General features: G+C 34.2%; 1 protein-coding gene across 1 annotated transcript in view; it reads left to right on the top strand.

Annotated features, from left to right (window-relative positions):
- Ctps (CTP synthase) overlaps positions 1 to 23,297 on the top strand; it is an 85,752-nt gene that overhangs the window by 3,790 nt on the left and 58,665 nt on the right. The window contains exons 2-5 of the mRNA XM_081772114.1: positions 17,316 to 17,518; positions 18,144 to 18,314; positions 19,369 to 19,454; positions 21,377 to 21,508. Of these exons, the coding sequence (XP_081628240.1) occupies positions 17,353 to 17,518; positions 18,144 to 18,314; positions 19,369 to 19,454; positions 21,377 to 21,508 (555 nt within the window). The 5' untranslated portion in view covers positions 17,316 to 17,352. The remainder of the gene's footprint in view (positions 1 to 17,315; positions 17,519 to 18,143; positions 18,315 to 19,368; positions 19,455 to 21,376; positions 21,509 to 23,297) is intronic.

The raw sequence follows: 23,297 nt of genomic DNA, 5'->3' as shown, positions 1-23,297 counted from the left end.
AACTTACTCCTAAGCTAATCTAAGCCTTAATATTCTGGACCTACTCTGCGGCACGAAACCTCGAATCTTCAATTTAGACATTTCATTGACTGAATCTAGATTCATAAGGAACAGTTCCTTAGAAGTTCTGAAGAACTAGATTCTCAGAAATCAAATCTGCTAGAAATCATGGTGGCCCCGGCTGTAATTCTTTCTAGTATAATTATTTTCAGGGATGCCAAAAACCATGGTTTTTATTGAAAAAACAACAAAAAACTCGTTTTTTGTTTTGTTTTGTTTTGTTTAAACCTGTTTTTGGTTGAAATAATTTGCTCTGTGTATTTATATTACATATAGACAGAAAAAAGTCTGTTTCTCCTTGGTGTTATTATGCAACAACCGGGTTATGCTGGAAGGGGTCATAAGCTTAAAGCGGAATCCAAGCCGCTTCTCAACTTACATCCGAGAGAAATTGTCCTCCATTTGGACTCTAAACCGGGATTAATTGGCCACAAATGTGATACGCCTGCCGACTCACTCATGAAGGACTCCTGATAAAAATACGTTGTACTGTTTATAGCGGTTATCGGTTTCGTCCCAATGGAAGAACGTCACCTCTAGCGTTGCCTTGTTTGACGCATTTCGCTACTTCATCATCAAAATACGAGCTGTTAGGTGAATGATTGTATGGTGCTTCCGTACCGGTCCTTATTTTGGCTTTAGTGGTTAGGAAGAGTACTGCTTCGTTAGCCTACAAAAGAACACTAATACGCCTTGCACTATTGTTTACCTTGCGATTCCCCCTAGCTACACCCCCCGAGTCCACCATGTAATAGTACCGTAATTTATTGTATACCGGACCCGTGCACAGATTCACTTAGAGGCACCCACAAAGTTTATCTGTTACAGCTATCATTTCAGACCTGTTTAACCCAAGGTTCGTAGACCGGAACGTGCTCGTGTAACCCTGTGTAAGGGCACAATATTAAGCTGTATCAATAATACACAATAAATTAGACTTTTGCGCAGCTTTTTGATCACATGCACATTTAAAAAATTATTTTGCATACCTGCGGAAATTCACAAAAACACAAAGATATTATGCATAATTACGTATTTATCTAAATATCAATTGAAATGTTTTTACAGGTTTTATACAAGTATGTTTTATATTAACTGTATGATTTAAAGTTCATTAAAGGCCCTGATTTTGCGCGTGTCACGAACTGTTCGTCCCCGGGAAAAACCTTTTGCTCTACGTTACTTATCTGTATGCGAAAATTCATGTTCATTAGTTGAAATGTCCTCGGTGATTATCCATACACTTAGCCATAATCGAAACTTGTTTTGCATCGCAACTAGGTGTGAAAACACTTAAATTCATTTTACTTGGAATTCAAGTTATTGATATCACTAACTGTAGTTCTTTCTTACTCTTTCTTCATTCAATATTAGCCGCAGAATGAATGCACTGTTGCCAGTTTCCTCTCACAGGTGCTCCCAGCCACCAACACAACGCAATGGTTAACGTAATAGTTAAAAATAGCCATGAAGCACTGTGGTTAAGAATGCAGAGGGAGTAGATTTCCTTTTGGGTTACATTTTATAACCATATTTGGAGAAGTGAAAGGATTTTCTGCGTCGCAGGGACACACATACATATACACTTTTGTCTGCAAAGAAAAGTTTCTCAGAGCTGCCTTTATACGAGATTCATTTAAAAAGTTAAAATTTTTCTTAACTAATGATAAATGAGTTACCCTTTAGTGTTGCATGTTCTTTACATACTTGTTAATATAATTGTCAAGAGTCATTTCAGAAGGACAAAAAGATAAACAGTTACACAAGTGAAACCATTATGCAGAATTACATATGGACAATTTCAAGGTACTGCAGAGTACAGAAGAACTAATTTAGTCCAAGTTAATTCACTACGACTTTTATTAGTCCAAGTTAAAGAAATACAACGACTTAATTTGCATATCAGTAAGGAAAGGGAATAAAGATAAGAATTATTTGAGTCCACTGTGGCTCTGACCTATTTATACGTAAATAGATACCAAAGACGGTTCTGATTTCAATAAATGCATCTCGTGGGGTTTGTATGACCCCCACCCTAAAAAAAAGTATGTCATTTCGATGTATTTTAGCAATAGTAAACGTTATTAAAACGAAACAATATTTAGAATTTTTCTTTGATTGCCATTGCATAACAATAATAATAAACTATAAAAAAAAATCACAAAAGAAACATTTATAAACTTATAAAAAAAAGTTCCTTTTGTAGTATAATTTCTTTGAGTAATGAATAGAGAATTTAGGCCTGAATATAATACTAATAATATACGGGAGTGAAACGTGATAAGCCACAAATGTGTGTTCATCAAGATTTTACGAACACTTACTCTCTTTCGAACATTTTTCGTTTTTTGGTTTAAACCAGTTGGTTGTTTTGAAGGAGAAAATAAAAAAAAAAAAAAACGGTTTAAACCAGCCAACCCTGATTATTTTTGACATTCCTTATTTGAAGTCCTGTTAAATTTACAACCATAGCAACTTCCTCTCTTAGCGGTGTTCTAAATTAATCGAAACTTCCTTCCAATGTTTAAAATATTAACAGAAAGTCTATGGGTAGACTTTATAAAACACACACCAGCTGTGCATTGATGAGTAGGGTGGGGTTAGGGAAATTTGGATCCATTTTGTTAAAATTAATCAAGTGTAATCTCTTGAGGCGGCATGATGATACCAACTGGAACCGGCATTGTCAAGTTCATCCAGAACTGCAGGAGCCATCACATTTTCGAACTCTTTAAAATTACACAATAAGCTTTATAAGAACAAACAACTAACCACTATATGGCAATCCTTTTAACAGAAGCAACTTTTTCGTTTTCTTAGTTTAAAGTTCTGAATACACTATATAAGCTAAATGAATAAATAATAAAAATGAGTGATTGTGAAATTAAAATTAATTTGCTCTCCCATCAGGAATCGAACTCGGGACCACACGCAAGTCACTACACCAAGCGGGCACAAGTAAATGAAGTAATACACGAAAGTCATTAAACAAAAGCACAATATAGAACGCTGATTGTAAAATAAAAGCCGCACATTAAATTATGTATTTGAATTCAGACATGCCCCCCCCCCCCCCCCCGATACTTGCCATACATATATCGAGAATAAGAGAGATATAAGAAAAAGTGAAAATTAATAATACCTGAGCATGCTTCATAAATATATTTCTCCCCAGTACTGGCTTCTATACAAAATTTCATCTTCCGTAAGTGATATCCAAAGTATAAGTTAATGCATTCCGAACCTACGTGTGAAAGTCAAAGTTCTCGTTAAATGACGTAAAAAATTCTCGATGTTTTCACTGTGTGCTCCGGTAGTAGAATCAAAAAACTATACGAATGATTAGCAGTTAACTTTTCCGAAACTTGTTACTACTCACAAATTACATTTACTAAATACCTCATACTTCTCTCATTCCAAACCCTTCACTAAGAAAGACATGTAGTTGCACAGCAAATACTACCAATAATCTTCACATTTTGATTTTCTCACTGTTCCCACATTATAATTTCCATTAGCCAACACATTCGACAAAACTATGAGCACAGACATTTCATGTAGTCTTGCGAAAATCACATAATCTAACACCTGGATGACAGCACGTGACTTCACACAAAATCCATGATTCAACACGAAAACGGTAACGAACCTTGTGGATAAGGTTCGTTCTCAAAACTGAAACTAAATGTGATAAATTATTTAATCGAATTACCAAATTAATAGTGGATGAAATTCGTAGAGGAAAGACTTACCTATTGCCAGAGAAGGTGATCAAACAACGAAGATACGTCTCGTACTCCATATATGATACTTTTAATAGTTTCGGAATTCTTGTCTGTCTTTGAATTCTAGACAGATGGGTGTTAAAAAGAACTTATTTGGTCTTACAAAAAGAATAAACTTTTCTGTCAAGGAGGTTCCCGACAATTTTGAAAACTTCCTTATGTCTACTAATGGATGCTATAGGAATGCATTTCTTTTTTTTTTTTTTTTAATTTAAAAAGGACGAAGACTTTTTTACAATATTGCTGCTCTTATTGGAAACATTGTCACGTGCTGATATGTTACAAGGAGGAGTTTGTTTATGATTTCATTAGTGTGTCCCTCCGAATCTGTAATTAGAAAAAATGGGCGCCCAGAATTCGGTAGTACACTCCTGTCACTTGCAGACTTAACTTCTTTGACTACTTCTTTATGTTCAGTCGCTGTTGGCTGATTAAACCCGTTCTATGGCTTAGAAAATTGTGGAATAAGTTACTTAACTCCTTGTGCACTCAGATCGCTAAAATTGTCAACTGAATTATTCTTTGTTTGGAAACTCCTATGTGCACTTCTCCAAAGCATAATTACGTGTGTAAAAGTTCCTTTAAATTGTCTGTTTGGGAACAACGCTTTCGAAGTAGTACGAGGGGAAGTAATGGGGGAAAAATAACGAGACTTCCGAACACAACTTACAATTTGGTGTTTGAAATATTCAGCTCCTCTTTTATTACTTAATGTTACGATACTGTTAGAACAAAATAGTACCTTGACAAATGCAGAGAGCTTTATTAAAGAAAATACACACACACTTCGATCAAATAAATAAATAAAAATAAGATCGTGGGTTAAAAAAAAAAAAAAAAAAACTGCTTGTTAATGAATTCCTTAACTAATACAACTGGAAGAAAACTCTACAGTTGTTTCAATAGCCATGCGTGTTAAGTAGTTTATTTTTCTGGTGATAAAACAACCTGGTTCAAATGCCACTGGTTAATTTTATTCTAACTTTTCTGCTATTCTTGTCGTACGGTTTTTATATGTATTACGAGTGGATGATTGACAGCTGTCAAACTTAACAAAGAAAAAAAAAAGTAGCACAGACGTGAATCCTTTCTATTTTTCCCAATGTAATTCAATCTTCATGCAAGTCACTTCTTACATTGATCCGTAGGATTTTCGTAAGCTTGAAAAAAAAATCGAAGTTATAGTGTTCAGGAAATCACTGTTAGTCATAATAACGACTTTGTCAGTACTAGTGCTCCATCTCTAACTAAAATGATAAAATAGAAATCGCATAATTAATGTCAGTATCATTATCATGTAATCCATCGTAAGGAAAAGCAATTATAAATAGTGCAAACTCTCAAATGTGCAGATTGGCAAGTTGTCGGCGCACATAAAATTGTACGAATATAGGATATATACAGGATGTCCCAGGAGGAAGGGGCAATATTTTGGGAAATGGTAGTACGGGTGATTCTAAGGAGAAAGGTTCCTATGAACATTGGTCCTAATCTCAACGGTTTGAGAGCTGTAGGTTGTGAGCCATTTTTGGCTTTGTTTGGTATTGTTCGCCCTGTAATTATCCTACAGAGGTGGAACATAGCGCATTTGAAAGGTAATGGATTGACCTTGCCAATGGTATGCAACATGTGGCAGTGATGTCTTTGAAAAGAGGATATTGAGGGAAAGTCAAAATTATGTAGGGGAATTGGATGGCAACACTGATTCCCAAATTTCCCTTCCAAACACTCACTGTCACAAGTTACATACCGTTGGAAAGGCAATTCCATCACCTTTCAAATCCACTATGTCTCACATCTGTAGAATAAATACAGGGTGAGTAATAAGAAACATGAAATCAAAACTGTTCACAACCTGTAGCTCTCAAACCGTTGAGATTAGGACCCATGTTTATATGAGCTTTTTTGCTTAGAATCACTCATACTACTATTTTCAGAAGTATTGCCCCTTCCTCCTGGGACACCCTGTATATATATATATGTATGTATGTGTGTGTTTTATGTACTCTTAAAATACATATAAAACACACACACACACACACACACACACATATATATATATATATATATATATATATATATATATATATATATATATATATATATATATATATATATATATAACATACTGCTTTGGTCAATTTGAGTTTTATTAATAATCTTGAATTTTGCAAAGCGACAATGAATAATTTACAAGAATTTTCGTAAAGGAAAAATCATTACATACTTTTAGAATAATCCTAATTACATTTCTTACACTCACCCTTTACAATGTGAGCGTTCATAATTAATAATTATAGCCCAGTAAATAAAGGACCAAAAAGGGTGTCGAGCTGAAATAATTTAGAAAAAGCTGAAAATTTCAGGATTTGTTTTTCATGTGATCTTAAATGAAATATCGTAATAAACTTTTTTCTCGTAAAGTTTGATTCAAAGCCACCATTTTCCATTAAAATTATAAAGTGATACATTTTGAAAGTCCTGTTCTTGAATTGGTTGTAGAAAATCTCCAAAACCGTTAGGAATTCGCAAACAATGCTCTGAATAGTTTAGATTGAACATTTAATTAGCTTTGTTTAAAAATAAGAATCATCTAAATCGGAATACAATTAGTCGAGATATTCGATGTTTTTAATTAAAAGTAGTTGAATAAAAATTAATCGCTATTAGTCCAGCACGTAAAGTTTCGAAATTCATAGTTGTGCTGGATTTATGGCATTCACGCCTTGGATTCCAAACTGAAATTTCAAAACTGTCATAAAACCTATGTGAATTTCATACAAAAATGGCGACTAAAGAGGACACTTGTCCATGTCCCCCCAAAAAAACTAACAGCTAGAAAAGGGATTATTATATTTTAATTCTGTAAAAAGTACTTTTATTATGAAAAATAAAAGCCCTATTCTGTAAATTTTGTTAAGAGTAATATAATTTTAAGTACATTGAAAACAGGGGCGGCACGTTATTATGCAACCGGTAGTGCACACGGAATAACTAACTTTGGTCGTATATTCATAAGGATACCACCCGGGTTCGATTCCCGGCGGGAGCTCATGTGGTTCGGATTCCACGTTAATCAGTAGGTCCACGTCTCATATAGCCTCGCTGCTGAACGGGACGTAAAACTCAAAATCAATCAATCAATCATAAGGATACCAAATGGTTAATTTGCATTGAGTCTACTTGTAGATACAGAACCCAACTTTCAGTTATGTAGTGTGCCTCACTGATTACATACCAACAAGCCACCATTATTGAAAATTAAGTATCCGTTTTTACATCTCATTTGAACTCCCTTGTACAGTAGATTCTTCATTGTAAATAGTCAAAAAGGGAGTAAAAAGTTTTAAAAATATGTATTACACCTACCTTCTTTAATACATGAAAATTTCATGGTCTTCAGAGTCACCAGGAATTAACATATTTGAACAAATATTTCCCCGACAATTGAAAGAAAGTTTGGAACAAGTCAGTCCTGCCTTTCTATATTCACATTTGCTGTCTGAGTCTTTCTGCGCTCTGATCTTACATGGACAAGATACAAGGTTCAGCAGATTCTCAGGAGCAGCTTTTAAGTTTATTGCACTGGAAGCAATTTACCTTCTATTAATTGCCACTGGAAACAATTTAGCTTCTATTAATTGCCCCCCCCCCCCCCATTTTGTTGGGTTCAAATCATTCCCCAATCATTGGTGTACTTGAAGGTAAACACATACATTGTGTTGAGAGGCAGCAGCACTTGTAAGAGGGAAATTTGCCAAATTGAATTTTGAGGATAGTTTTGTAGTCATTATCCTGTTGTAGGCTTATATCGAAGTTCGCCTAATGAAATTTGAATGTATTCTCCATACAACCGCGTAACCATCTTTCTTTTATTTTAATTGACTGTTTGGGGATCTAAATTGGGTTGGTGGAAGGTTGTGACTGCTTTATATAGTTCTTGCTACTTCTGAAGAATTTTGATGGCAGACTTTGTTGAAAAAAGATGATGATGTGTTACACCCTGTGATAGCATGAAGACACTCTGTGAAGGACACCCTGTGAAAGATGCTCTTCAGTGACTAGTTTCCTTTGGATGTTGCCAATGTGGAAGCATTTCTGTTCAATTTTGTTTCTTTTCGGCCTCACAAAGTACACTGTAGTGTCTGGAATTGTTCGAGCAATTAAGATGGCCAATAAGTCAGTCAGTTCCTACTACTACAGAAACAAAAATGTTTTATTTACTTAGATTAATAGCTGTGCTGACAATCAGAGCATCTGCATCTCCTTCAGCTTCGTACACTGAAATGCTTGAAGAGTTAAAGTGGGTTTTGAAGAAATCAATCAAAACGTTTTTTATTTTTAGAGTTCAGTAAAAAGAGTATTTGCTCAGTAGTTACTTTCGTATTTTCATCAAATGCGATTGTAGAGACATCTTTGACATTGCTCTTCTCTGCCGTTCAACATTTTTGGTCTTATTGCCTGTTGCATAGCCATCAAAAACTGCAGCTCTGCACGGTGAAATGTGTTTCTGTATATATCGTACATATTTTTCAGAAGTATTTGTATGTGTGTTAATATCGGACAAACAACCGCATGAAGTAAGAAACCACCGTCTACAACGTAACTCAATTCTGATAGAGTTTTCATACAGAGTTCTATACGTCCTACAATGTCCACAAGTACAGATTTTCTAGATGTTCTAATTGAAATTTCATCAAACAAGAAGGGAGAATAAGGTGCTAGTTCATATTTAAAAAAATCGTGCATCTATTCATATGATTGCAATACCGCAGCAATTCGGCTGAACAACTAAAGTGAGTTGATGCTAATAGCGTCCTTCCTAATATTAATTGTATTGCTTGTCACAGACACACAACCTTCTCTTTTCTTTTTAGAACTACGCTACCAACGGTTTTACCTATCATTTGAGATAGTGATTTTGACCCTATCTCTTTCGTCCTATCACAGTTAACTTTCTTACCAGTTACTAAGCTAGTTGCAATGTTTTATATTTTTTCATTAATACAAATATAATAAATCATGCCATTAAATACCTCACCCATTTTAGCCACAAAACACAAAACTTTCAAGGTCATACACAAAACTGACAGGGTTGCAAGTACTACAAAGTTAATATATAGAAATAATTAATTTATGTGGCCAGCCTACTCCACGCTCACAAGAGAGAGCTCCACGCTTGACTAGAAGGTCTTTTTGATAGGACTGTTCAAACGGGTTGTAAAGACTAAGCCAATCAGAAAGTTTTCTGATGTCTTGATCATCTGTCTCCTGACCGAAAGGTCTAGTTTCTACATGCTGTTCAGACACTGACGACCATTTTTCACAGAAACTTTCTAAGGCTTCACTCACTTCCATTGTAATTGGAAAAGATAAGACCGATCCAGCCAATATCCCGCCCATAGCTCAAGCCTCCGGAAGCTTTCATTGCCCTTACCAAACTCTGTTCAATTACCATATCTGTTGCACTTCTACTCCAAAAACAATCCTTCCTTCGCACATCAAAGTATCTTTCAAGTTCTGCTGGTTTCAGTTTATTTCCCAATTCTTCCATCTGTTGCAGATAAAACTGTGTAGATTTCGCATAGTTCAAATGTCCTGCTGCGTAAAAGTTTGGAATCATTCATTTCACTGTATAAATATGAAAGTCCCAGTCTCCAGGACGCTCCGCTCGAATATAAAGTATTATTAATCTTACTTGTTCCAAACTTTGAAGCCACAGTTCAGCTTTGACTCGGCCAGATAGGTCATAAGTATTTTAATGTCTGAATTATCCTTTAAGTCGTTTACGGTTTTTGTACCTATGATCAACTCATCGATACTGAAACATATATTACTCTCTTCAAGGTCCCTAACTAAACTGCAAATCTGTTGATGGTGCTACATAAGTCAAAAAGTGCTTAGTGCTCTCAGTGCTCTTGCATGTGTAGTTCCATTTAACATGTGCACCCAGTATTTTGCGCATACAACAAGCCCTAAAGTTGTTCAATTAAAGTACCAGATAATATGTCAAACGACACCTAAGTATGACATTAGAAGGTGAAATCCCCCCAGTCTGACAACTACTTTAGCTAAATCACTATCTTGTTGAGCAGATGTTTTATTTCCACTACCTTCCAATACAGAAGCTGTTCAAAAGTAACGATACAAGAATCCCATCCCGCCTTCTTGCTTTCATCACAAGTAAATAGAAAGGAAGTGTAAATTGTACAGAAATTCGATGATTTCCAGTCGAGAAAAGGAACTGCAGTTATGCTGCTTATTTCAAACTGCCGGTGGTCATAGTGATAGTGTGCATGAAACCATTCCACCCTGGCTTAGGTGAATCTTTTATGAGTTGCATGAGAAGTCAAACTTCATCTGTGAAAATTAGCATATCGGAGATTTTGTACTATCATATTTTCTTCCGGTATCAAATCCTTTATTTCAATATTTAAAAGTTCATTGTTTGTTGGTTTGTTATAAAATTTAATATCCCTTCTAGCAAGAGCGGATACCATAACTGCTGAAGGCAGTGCAGCACGTTCTATACGTAAATCTTGTCTATTAGGTGTGCATATTTTAATCCCACCCATACTGTGGAAAGTACCGTGACCATCTAATGTTCTCGCTGCATTATCAAAAACAAACTGAATCAAATTTTGAAAATGATCGGTTTGGATTGGAATAATAGAACACATTCTAGAATATTCATATCTTCTTACTTTAGTGTAGCTGGCTGATATTCCAAAACTATGCAAGTATATCTATCTATATATTGACGAAATCCATAGTATCACAAACAGTAAACTCCAATTGCTAGATGGATTGGTGATATAAACGTACGAGGCCGACACATTGAAATAATTGAATGGCAGATCATGATATGCATCCGAGATAACATATTTGAATCACCTTTCTTACTTCTAGTTACATTTTCAACAAAAAATCTTAATAATTGTGGATCCTCCGGAGTAACTTTTTCCAATGAAGGAATTGCTTCTTTCTAGGTAGACGCGATACGAATGCGTTGTTGATGCTTCTATTTTTACACATGATCTGCTTTTCTTTTCTTGTTTGCTTCATTCTTTGAGATAAGAAGGCAGGGGTTTGCTATTTACTTTCATACCACTATGAACCACATTAGCTTAAAATTTATGTATGTTTAGAATATAATAATATATAGACTACCAGGTGTTACGCCAATGATGTTAAGGGTGAATCTACTGAATATATATATATATATATATGGTGCCTTCCATTTCAATTCAGGCAGAGCATGTACCATCACCATCTCAGATATTGTTGAAACTTTTTTTATAGCAACTAGACATCTTTTTAAGAGACCCATATTTTTTTGTTTTGTCGAAAAAAATTTTCCCGCCAAGTAATGGACCATCAAAGACGGGGAGTACAATTTATGAATTGTAGAAGACATGGAAAATGGTCAATTTCGGAGCCTCACCTTTCGGCTATGGAGACAGGTAGAGTTATAATTCTTGTTGTGGTATGTACATAGGGATATAAATAAACTATATTTTATTATAGTTTGGTTTGGGCATGCGTATCTTTTTGTACATAAATTAACAAATGAACGTCAATTTATCTGAAAAGTCGAAGTTTGCGAATTTTTTTCGAGCACTTCCGGTTCGAATTCTAAAATTCTGTTTTCACGGTTGGTAAGACCTAGTTACCCGCTTTCCGAAAAAAATTTTGTATCGCTTCTGTGGTCAACCGTTTTGTCGCAAAAAATTCGAGAAATTGTAAAATTTTCAAAAATCGCCATTTTTGGGCGCCATTTTCTCGAAAACACCATTTTTTAAAATTCTGAAATTTTTTCAGATGGTTCAACTTTACCTGAATAATAAACACACCAAATATTATTCTCGACCAATGCTTCATGGATTAACCGTAGCCTTTTAAAGTTAGCAAAGTTTCGCTAATTTTGATGTCACAGTTAGCAACACTGGGAACAATGAAAGTGCAATGATTTGATTATGTTTGTGGTTCATATTCATTAAATGAAGAATAAAAGGTCTTCTTGGCTGTTTTTTTATTATTTTGAACAAAGAGGCTCTCTGAAATAGTAAAAAGAGCCCCCCCCCCCTACTCCTCCGGTTTTTTAAACTGAAGTAATCTGACGTCGTAATTACGATTACGAAACACAGAAATTTTAAGTTTACTTGAAATGGCCATCCAATGAATTCTGATGATCTATAAAAGGCTTAAACCATTACCTCAGTATGATTTGGAATGCTCCAGACAAAGTCTCAATTAAGTGCGACGTCATTACAGTGTACTCATAGTCATAGACAAGATTCTAAACATACTCGAAGAAAAGCGAAAATATATTTTATAGAAAAAGGTTTGAATATGTAAAGATAGGTGTCTACAATTTCCCAAACCGTGTCAGTGATTTCTGATGGTGCTGCATCCCACTTTAAAAATCGCTTTCAGATGTTCGAGATGCAGACAGGTCCGATAAAGCAGTGTTTTTGCAGTGAAACCGGCCATGCAAGGGTCTCTACGACGGTAGTGGGGAAGGGGGGGGGGGAAGAATGTGGCAACGCGCCATAGCCTTAGGCTAAAACAGATACACAGTATTAAAACCGCTGAAGAAAAAAATGAAATGAAATCTTTAAGTTTTACGTTCCACGGTTATCCCGGTTGGGCTAAAAGGAGACGGTGATTATGTGAAATGAATGAAATGGTGGAATGCAGAACGGCACGAGCTGGGATTGAACCAGGGACCCCAAGCACCGGAAGTGAACGCTCTACCACTGAGCCACCGCGTCCCCACTAAAACCGCAGGAGAATTCGTGAGTATAGTGCAAGTACAAACTCCGGGTGTTACTCTCGTTTTGTTACCTGGAACTGAATTCGACGACTTCCGCAAGAAAAAAGGGAAAGTATGCGAACGGTAACTGGTATTCAACGAAGTTATCTTTGGCTTTCGGAAAATTGCGAAGTTTTTATGGTAGTAACGGGTCACCATGAACTAACCTCATATTTCCCCCAAAATCGAACTTTTGCAATTCAAAGTGTAGATTTAAGAAATCTGCAAAAAGGAACTTTTGTTATATACATATACGTATGGTAACCTTATAGCAGAAATATTATGAATAAATTATGAATTACGTGAAGTTTAAGTGCTGTTTATGCTTCCACATGAACCTTCAGCAGGGTACAGGTTTCCAGAAGAGCATAAGAGAAGTGAAAATAAGTGTTTTGTGACTATCGACAATGTGCTACGCAGGGGCGGATCCAGGACGAACTTCTGGTAGGGATGGATTGTAATACTGCTACTTAGAGCTACTATTAAGAGCTCCAAACTCTGGGATGGGTTTTATTTATATATAAATAAGAAAGTTTCTTCTTCTGGGGGGGCGGAAATCGTCCCCCTAGATCCACTCCTGGATGAGTTATGAGTGAACCAACATCTATTGGAGCATCTGCACGGTTACATGCTATTAGCAAAGAAGACAACAACCAAGCAAATGATTGGTCCATGTAAAAAACAAACAAAAAAAAATCAGTGAAATTTTGTTTCCGAAGACCATTTTAAGTAAGTGAACTTGAAATTTGTGTGTTTCGTAATCGTAATTTCCACCTCAGATTACTTCAGTTTAAGAAAACGGAGGAGTAGAGGGAGGCTCATTTTACTGTCAGAGAGCCTTTTTAATCAAAATAATAATAAAAAAACAACCAAGAAAACCTTTTATTCTTCATTTAATGAATGTGAACCACAAACATCATCAAATCATTGCACTTTCATTGTTCCCAGTGTTGCTAACTGTGACATCAAAATTAGCGAAACTTCGCTAACTTTAAAAAGCTGCAGTTAATCCATGAAGCATTGGTCGAGAATGATATTTGGTGTGTCTATTATTCAGGTAAAGTTGAACCATCTGACAAAATTTCAAAATTTTAAAAAATGGTGTTTTCGAGAAAATGGCGCCCAAAAATGGCGATTTTTGAAAATTTTACAATTTCTCGAATTTTTTGCGACAAAACGGTTGACCACAAAAGCAATACAAAATTTTTTTCGGAAAGCGGGTAACTAGGTCTTACCAACCGTGAAAACAGAATTTTAAAATTCGAACCGGAAGTGCTCGAAAAAAATTTGCAAACTTCGACTTTTCAGATAAATTGACGTTCATTTGTTAATTTATGTACAAAAAGATACGCATGCGCAAACCAAACTATAATAAAATATAATTTATTTATATCTCTATGTACATACCACAACAAGAATTATAACTCTACCTGTCTCCATAGCCGAATGGTGAGGCTCCGAAATTGACATTTTCCATGTCTCCTACAATTCATAAATTGTACTCCCCGTCTTTGATGGTCCATTACTTGGCAGGAAAATTTTTTTCGACAAAACAAAAAAAATATGGGTCTCTTAAAAAGATGTCTAGTTGCTATAAAAAAAGTTTCAACAATATCTGAGATGGTGATGGTACAATTTTATATTTTTTTTGCCTGAGTTGAAATGGAAGACACCATATATATATATACTTTATTTCTGCTACTAAAAAGAAAAAAAAAAAGATTTAAAGGAACACAGTATGGACAATTGGGTGACAAGAAAGCAGCTCTGTCCACCTATATTTTTCCAAAACGTTGAATTTCTCGACTAATTGTATTCCGATTTGGATGATTCTTTTTTTTAAAACAAAGCTAATTAAATGTTCAATCTAAACTATTCAGAGCATTGTTTGCGAATTCCTAACGGTTTTGGAGATTTTCTACAACCAATTCAAGAACAGGACTTTCAAAATGTATCACTTTATACTTTAATGGAAAATGGTAGCTTTGTATCAAACTTTACGAGAAAGAAGTATTAAGAAAAGTCACAGATTAGAGCTTCTAGAACAAAAGTGTTTTTACAGAATTGGCATATCTTAAATAGTCTCAGAGTTACAAACTAAAATCGGGAGTCATGCGCATTCCGGACGGCCGCCATTTTGAGGATGAAGCGCACACGGGATTTTAGGGGACTTTTGATATTTCATTTAAGATCACATGAAAAACAAATCCTGAAATTTTCAGCTTTTTCTAAATTATTTCAGCTCGCCGTCCTTTATTTACTGGGCTATTAACTCTGTGTAATCCGGAGGTTCAATGCTGCGTTCACAAAAGCTCTCCATTGACTTAGCTGTCCTTAGCCAACTGGATTCAGTTTCTACTTGTGCGAGATTCATCTTAATATTGTCCTCCCATCTACGCCCAGATCGTTTTCCGATTGGATTTCCAGTTAAAATTTTGAAAGCGTTCCTACTTTTTCATTTTGGTTGCATGACCTGCCAACCTGAGCCTCCTAGACAACCCTTTTCTGACTGAATTATATTTTTCGTACTATAATTTGATATGATAGTAAATTATAATAAATTGAAAGTACGTTACCCTATATAAAATAAATTTTGCTGCTATTATTGCTCAATAATGCTGAGGGGAAAGGGGGGGGGGATCTCAAACCAAGGTGAGAATTCATTATCCAATATATTCAGAATTTCATGATGGTCTTAGTGAAATTATTCATTGCTTAATAATATATGGAATGGTTTATTATTCTCCCAATAAAAGTTCAAAATCTCGTAAAGAAATGAAGCAATGTTCAAAATCCCAGGTGGGTTTGAAAGTTTTTTTCAAGGTGGATCTAAGTTTTCAAGTTGGGCCTACTTGAACAAACACACTCCGTCTAAGCTAATTGTTTTTAGGGAGAACTCGAACTCCTTATGTGGATCGTGGATCCCATTCCTTAATGTTATTCTTAGACTGCAATCTTTTTTTCTGACTGTAGAATTTGAAAGGTAGACTGAAGTCGTAATATTTCTTGGTTTTGTTCTGAATCACCACAATAATTACAAATATTGCAATGTGAATTCGAATGATGATGTTGTTACTAATTTGTAAATAATACTTCAAATGATGCTTCAATCCTTCGTTTTCTTAAAATTGATATTTTTTCAAATATAATTTATATTTTAACTCTTCTAACATGCGGTCTAGGAACGAGTCTCTTTTGGCTTCGATTTAATCATAAATCGAACAAACGCACAAGAATTATTCAAAGTTATTAGAGTTTTGTATCCACTCATCGATTTGTTTAAGATATATTCACCTGTAGCTCAATAAATACTTATTTGTGTATTACAGAAAGTGTTCTGGACTTTGATACAGGCGCCTTGGTTTGAATCTTACGTCAAAATGTAGGTTCGGATTTCGTAGTATCTCTTTGTTGAAAAGGGACACTAAACAAATATTTCATCTAGTTTTTTAAAAAGAGAAACCAGTTCGTCAGAAAAGTTTGCAAACATAATCTACGCCCGTTCGATGGAAACTGATACACACTGCTCCAACATTGTTAATATAGTGTTTAATCAAATTAGTTGAAAGATTGGTATACCTATATTGCTGTTTTTTTTTTTTTTTTTTTTTCAATGAATTGTAAAAATCGTTAGTAGCGCGCTGGGCAAAATAAATTTTTATGTATTAAGTTATTTATTTATTAGGTTTAAATGATTCAAAGTAATTAACACTGATAATAAGAAGCATACCTTTTATTTCCGTACAGATTATTTGGAATTGTTTTGCTATTTATGTACAGCGGGTTGCGAAAGACATTGATCATATATTTAAAAGTAACACCTGGAAAGACATTCGATGTATGCCTCTTTGTATGACATAAGTACAACAAAGTGAGCGTTACTGACTGGTGCGGAGGGGGTCTTCATTAAGTCTATCGTGTACAGCACCATATCCTTGTATTTCCGAGTTTCCCAGAGGTGGGAATGATAGTCATTTGTGAGAAAGAACCTCCAGGCATATTTGACACCTACTACCACAAATACAACATGTCAAAATAATATGCGAATCAAGGCTATAAATATATAGGAATACTTTAGAAGAAAAGAAAGTTTAAATGAAATGTGGTATAGTTTAATAAGCAATTTACCTACGCTATTCATATTTCAAGATTATTTGGCATCAAACAATTCACATAATTTGACAGTTAATCACAATTTTAAGTACAGTTTAATTAGCAGTAAATATAGTTTAATTAGTAAATACAGTTACGAAACGTTCGTATTTCTTTAAACAGTTTCCACTGATTTTTTTACCACAGTTTTAACCCCTGAAACACTTTTCTGTACGTATCCTTGTCTAAGGAACGTAGCTGTAATCTGCATAAATAAATTCGAAATAAAAATCTTTGTGTTCGGAACATCATTTCATGAATACAGTTGAAAAAAAAAAAACTTACAGTTCAAGAAAATTTTAATAAATTTGGTAAGTTTTTATCAGGCAATACACAAACTTAAATATTTTTAAATATTGCAGACATGGCAGTTATTAAAGAATTTTGACTTTTCAGATATTTTATTGAGCAAATGTTTTTGTAGGTTGAGCAGTCATAGTTTAACATATATGTACAGTATGATCATAATTCAAAACTCAACTATAATTCGTTTTCTTTTTCAGAATAATTTTTCCAATACAATAGGAAACAACGATCAAAATGAAATACATCTTAGTGACTGGTGGTGTAATAAGTGGTGTTGGCAAAGGAGTGATTGCCAGTTCTTTTGGCACTATTTTGAAATGTTGCGGTATCCATGTGACTTCCATTAAAATAGACCCATATATCAATATAGATGCAGGAACATTTTCGCCATATGAACATGGTAAGATGTGTATATGATTTGTTTTTAGATATTCATTATTATTATTATTATTATTATTATTATTATTATTATTATTATTATTATTATTATTATTTTAAGACTTGACACTAATTTGTGAAATTATTCTCCGTTCGGAATATGTCGTCGTGTAGTACTTTTTAATATTTGTTGATTGGTACATCAAAGATAGTTTGATAAAACAATATGGATACTTCACTATGCAACGACATCGGTGCGAAAGAATGAGATTCTACGTTAGGCTATAGGTCCACGTCTCATATAGCCTCGATGTTGAACGCTAAGCCCAAATCAACCAATTTTGCAACAATATCATGGAACCCTGAGGTATTAATGACATCAACCTTTTTTTTATCTTTTGTAAGATTAATGAAAGGACATAATTGTGATATTGTTACGACATGCAGTTTTATCTGTCAGCCAGTGGAAAGTGGTGAAAGGTAACAAATAATGAGGAAGAATGAGTTGTGGATTGGTAAAATGTATGAAGCACCTAGAGAAATTCTATGAAGCAAGCTCCTTCGCGGAGCTACTTGATATGAAACTCTCAGACTATAGAAATAAGGGTTTTATGCTCCTACTATTTCATTATCTTCATCTGTTTCAGGTGAGGTGTTTGTTCTTGACGATGGTGGAGAAGTTGATTTGGATTTAGGGAATTATGAAAGGTTTCTAGATGTTACCCTACATAGGGACAACAATATCACAACAGGAAAGATCTATCAGTATGTAATCAACAAGGAACGTAAAGGAGATTTCCTAGGGAAGACTGTTCAAGGTATGTTTATTTCATAACTTAAAAAAAAAAAAAAATCGTTATTCATTTTCGAGTCCTTCATGTGTCTTCCATGAGATCTTGAAGATTGAAAATCATGTTGTTTTCAGAATACCTTTGGTTTTGTTTGTATGCTGGGTATCAGTCAGTAAAATTATAATAATTTGGCACGGGAGAAAGGTACAGAATTTTATCTGCGGATAGCGTTTTGGATAATTACATCTAAAAAATTTTAGTAAATTTCTTCTTAGAATTCTTGTTAAAGAGATAGTGGAACACTTAACTTCGTTGATTGCGTCCGTAAGAGTTTCCATGTACAGCTTCAACCATTTATTATGTGGGCTTTTCAGCAGGTTAAATCACTCACGTGGAAATCGAAACATTGGTGCAAAGGTTCTAAAATTGAAAAAGACTTCTTGATAAACTGATTGTTTATGTAGATTTTTTCCGACGATTTCTTAATGAAAGTGTTGCAGATTTCGCGGATTTAAAGAATCATTGAGTATGTAATTACTATAATATACTGAAATTCAGCTTCATTGATATCTAACGTTAAAACTTTTTTTTTTTGTTTTTTTTTTGTTTTTTTGTTTGTGACCTGTAAACTGCTTAAAATATTGCTATACCTGTTCCTTGGATTTGTTAAATACTCTAAGGAAAATAGTTATTGTTATTTATTTATTCATTTTTCTTGATAAACGAAGTCAGTCAGTATATGGTACGTAAATCTTTAAATCGATATGACTATGAAGAAATTGCAAACTGGTGGAAAAATATAGTGCTAAGATAAAACGTAGTACAAATTTCGGCTTCTGTGTTTTATGGATCGTAGGTAAGTAGTAAGACAAATTTTTTAAAAATGCAAGGTTATTCATGTTCGGCGTGGGAAGTTAACTTTAGTTATTATTGCAATACTTTTGATTATCCCACAATAGGTTTTCATGCTGTTTACTTAAATAAAATTTTCACTTTACTATCACATAACATTTAACTTTCATACATACCTGTAATCAAGAGATTTATATAGAGAATTCAGACAGTGATTTTTTTTTTGTAGTTGTTCCGCACATCACAGATGCTATTCAGGAATGGGTTGAGCGAGTTGCTAAGCAGCCTGTTAGTGACGACAACACAGAACCAGAGGTAAGTTTGAAGTATAGAAATTTAATGTAAATTCTTTTTGTGTAGTTTGTTCAGTTTTCTGGTCATTATACTTGTAATTGTTAAGTGTCCATTGAAAGTTATTGAGTATGCTTTTTGTTTCCAATTTTTATTGGAAATAATTATCATAGCAAAATATAGTATATATCAGTACCGTGTTATGACAGAACTGTACAAATAAAATAAAATTTATCTTTGTCCTTTACACGTTTACCTAATGAAGATTGATATTAGCCTCATAACCAAATTTTCAGCTACTTTCCTCACTCTGGTCTCTTTTGGATAGTCTTCTATTCGAGTAGAGTACGAATCCTTTATATCTTCATATTTGCCTCTTCTTTTCGTTGTAAAACTAATTAATGTTTACTTTATGTGAAAACATAAAATAAAATCATAACCGTCTGTCTTGTGTTGGTCCCTGTAGTTGACTATTGCTAGATACCGTTTCTCACCTCTTACCATCGGGTTCTATATAAAATCAACAAACTACTTTTGTATTTCAATAGCTGCTCCAAATTAATATTTCGATTATTTCCTAATGAAGTTTAAAATTCTATGCTTATTTACTGGTTCTATCTGTTCTATACATAATATTTAATTATTTGTTTTTATTACTATCAGTTTTATATATATGGATAAATAGTAAACAGTAAGACTTGTAGGTTTTAGGGTTAGTTCCAACAACTGAAAAATTGGAATAATAGAGCCTTATTTGTAGATGCGAATATGATGTTTCGTTGATCTTAGGTTTTGATTTATTTATCTTTGTTGTATACAGTGTGAGGAAAAGATGGTGAATCTGATATATAAAGAGTGAAACAAATTCACGGTTGGACTAGGATACGAACCCGGGTGTTCGTCTTACCGTGCGATGCGTTAACCACTACGATATCCAGTGAACTTACTGAACAGCCATACAATGTATCCAGTTTGTAATTAATCCATTAAAAATTAACGATTAAATTAATTAATTTTTAATGTAATCAATTAAAATTCCCGTGACTTAATTTTTAATTGATAATTGATAAAAAGATTCGTAACGATTATAAAGTTTTTTTTAAGCCGTGTAAAATGGATATTCTGCAAAGATATAACTCGCATAATATACTAACCACTTTTACTCTATTGGAAACTATACGTACACAATAACTTTTCACAGTAATATTTTCGCACTATCTTAACTTTGTATTCTAAATTTTACATTAACAACTCAAAGCAGTTCTCATTACATAGTAATGACTGGTTCATGGCAATATGAAAAGTTAGATTAAAAGAAGGAAGAATTGAATTCAATGTGAATTATTATGTTCGTTTATGTTAATTTTGCAGGATTATATTAAGTATTCGTTTATATTGCCTAAATTTTATATATGTGTATATTGATGCCATTTTCAGTATAAATCATATTTGGTATTATAGTACATTCTAGTGGTATATTTTGAAATAATTTGTAGTATGGATATATAATTTATTTGTATATGAGGATGTTTATGTGTAGTTAGGACTATCTTGTAATTGGGCGATTTTCTCCTTAAGGAATGTGATGTCTCTTCGTGACCAATCGGCTAACGCGCATGTTTTCTATACCTGTGTCTTTGTTCTGGGTTCGATCGCTAGTGGGGACACACCCGAATAAAAACTGAGTAGGGTCTCGGATTCCACATTAGGGAAGAGATTCCATCTCTCAACCATTGATATTGAGACTAGAATTTCCAATCCATCCAGTCCTTGATTTTGATTGACATCTTTTATTACACATAACAAGTTGTGGATTTTTTCTGATATACTTTGTTTTGTTGTGTAACATTTTAAATATATCAAAAGATTCTCAGAAGAAAAAGGCAACTCAATATGCATGTGTCAATTTGTGTATCGATTACAGTTACTTACATTGGTCTTTTCAGGTGTGCATTGTAGAATTAGGTGGTACAATCGGTGACATAGAAGGAATGCCATTTGTAGAAGCGTTTAGACAGTTCCAGTTTCGTGTTAAAAGGGAAAACTTTTGTTGTGTCCATGTATCATTGGTTCCTCAGGTAAGGATAAAATGCAAGTTAGACTTAAGTAAATCACATTTATTTCAGGTTACTTTAAATCTTTTTCTTTGTTAATCAGTTAATATTTTAAGTTGTTTTTTAATTTAAAATAAATATTTGACTTGTAAAAAGATAGCCCTGGTATTTGTAAAATAATTATGTAGATGTTTATTATGCGACTAGTTCAAAGTTTTTCACATGGACTGAGTGCAGGTAACTACAGTACATAGAACTAACTACACTAGAAACAGAAAACTGTGGCCGCTGGACAGTTTGGAAATTTAACGTGATCCCCGTTTTCACAGTGCTCGCTGTTACGAATTTAACTATGAACGAATTGACTCAGAGTAGTGACAACTGGAAAACCACTAAAAGTCAGCAGACTTTCTAATGCTCCTATATTTCCTATTTTTCCTATATTTTGATGTCTCTTCCTATAAACTCCTATATTTCCTACATTTTAACGAAACCTTCTATATTTTTGTGGCATTGCTACTTCCACTTGTGAAAAATAACATAAGGAAATAAGGTGTGGGTGATTGAATGGCCTTTTGTCTCCACAGTAGGGTGGTTGAATGGAGACTCTTCTTTGTTTCGTCCTTTCCTGCTTATTGTCTAAAAGATAATTACACCAAACAATATACAATTTGCGCAAAAGCAGATCCTTTCTGATGTAGACCCTTTTTACACTTTCCTTATAGTCGTTGCTTAGTGCTGGTGAGCTACATACGAAAACACTAAGAAACTCGTATAAAATTTTGCAACGAGATAATTACCCAGTTAGTTATATTTAGAGTAGAATGTATAATCATATAACAATTGGGGTAATTTCCATGATTTTTTTTTTTTTATTTACTTATTTCTACCTATTGGATAATTGAAATATTCCTTCCAATAGGTAGAAATATTGTTATGAGTTTCTTTGTTCCTTGTTCTTTCAAAATGTTCCAGAAAATATATATTAATGAAAGGAGGAAACAACCGATTTATTTTACACACCACAATCCTCTAGGTGCGAAGTAAACAACTTACAAAGAGTGAAAAAGTGGCCTGACGACTTGAACCGTTAAAGGTGTTCACAATATATGGACACTGGATTGTCCAAGCACAGCAACTTAGGCTGTGGTACAAGCCATGTGGTCTGAATGGAGAGCACCGACTGCAGGAGTGGACGAATGTTTGGCTGTTGTGGGAACGGACTGGATGGCGTGGTGGTTAACGCATCGGCACGGTATGCCGGAGATCCCGGACCAGTCAAGCCACTTTTTCACTCTTTGTAAGTTGTTCCAGAAAATAATTGAACTGTTCATTTATCCGAGCTTCACAAAACCTCCTATATTTTTTCGTCGTGATTTCTTGTAAATATATTTTCATTAGCATTGGAAAGTCTGAGTCAGGGAATTTGAGAAGAACGGGAATTGTCAGGGAAATTCGACTTGCTAAGATTGAGATTTTGAAAAACATTGCATGAAAATTTTAAAACTATTTCGGATGTGTGTGTTTATTTTTTTAAATGGCAACTTCAAACTTAAAAACTTATTTGTGTTTTCCACCAATAATGTTCTTATTAGAACTAAGAAATTGTATGCTGTAGTTGTGCGCATTATATTTTGCCTTCGCTTGTGCAGTGGAATATCATATTGTTGAATCATCCACAAATGTAGTTGGGTCAACAATCCAGTGTTAAATTCATTTTTTACGGATACATAATTCCAACTTCTTTTCTTTTTCGTTTCCAGTAGTTTTTATTTTATCAGAATTTCCTGTTCTGCGTTAAGTGAGGTTAACT

Source organism: Thermobia domestica, chromosome 9, assembly GCF_964235325.1.
Source record: "Thermobia domestica chromosome 9, izTheDome1.hap1.1, whole genome shotgun sequence".
NCBI lineage: Eukaryota > Metazoa > Arthropoda > Insecta > Zygentoma > Lepismatidae > Thermobia > Thermobia domestica.
This window is presented reverse-complemented; position numbering and strand designations above follow the sequence as displayed.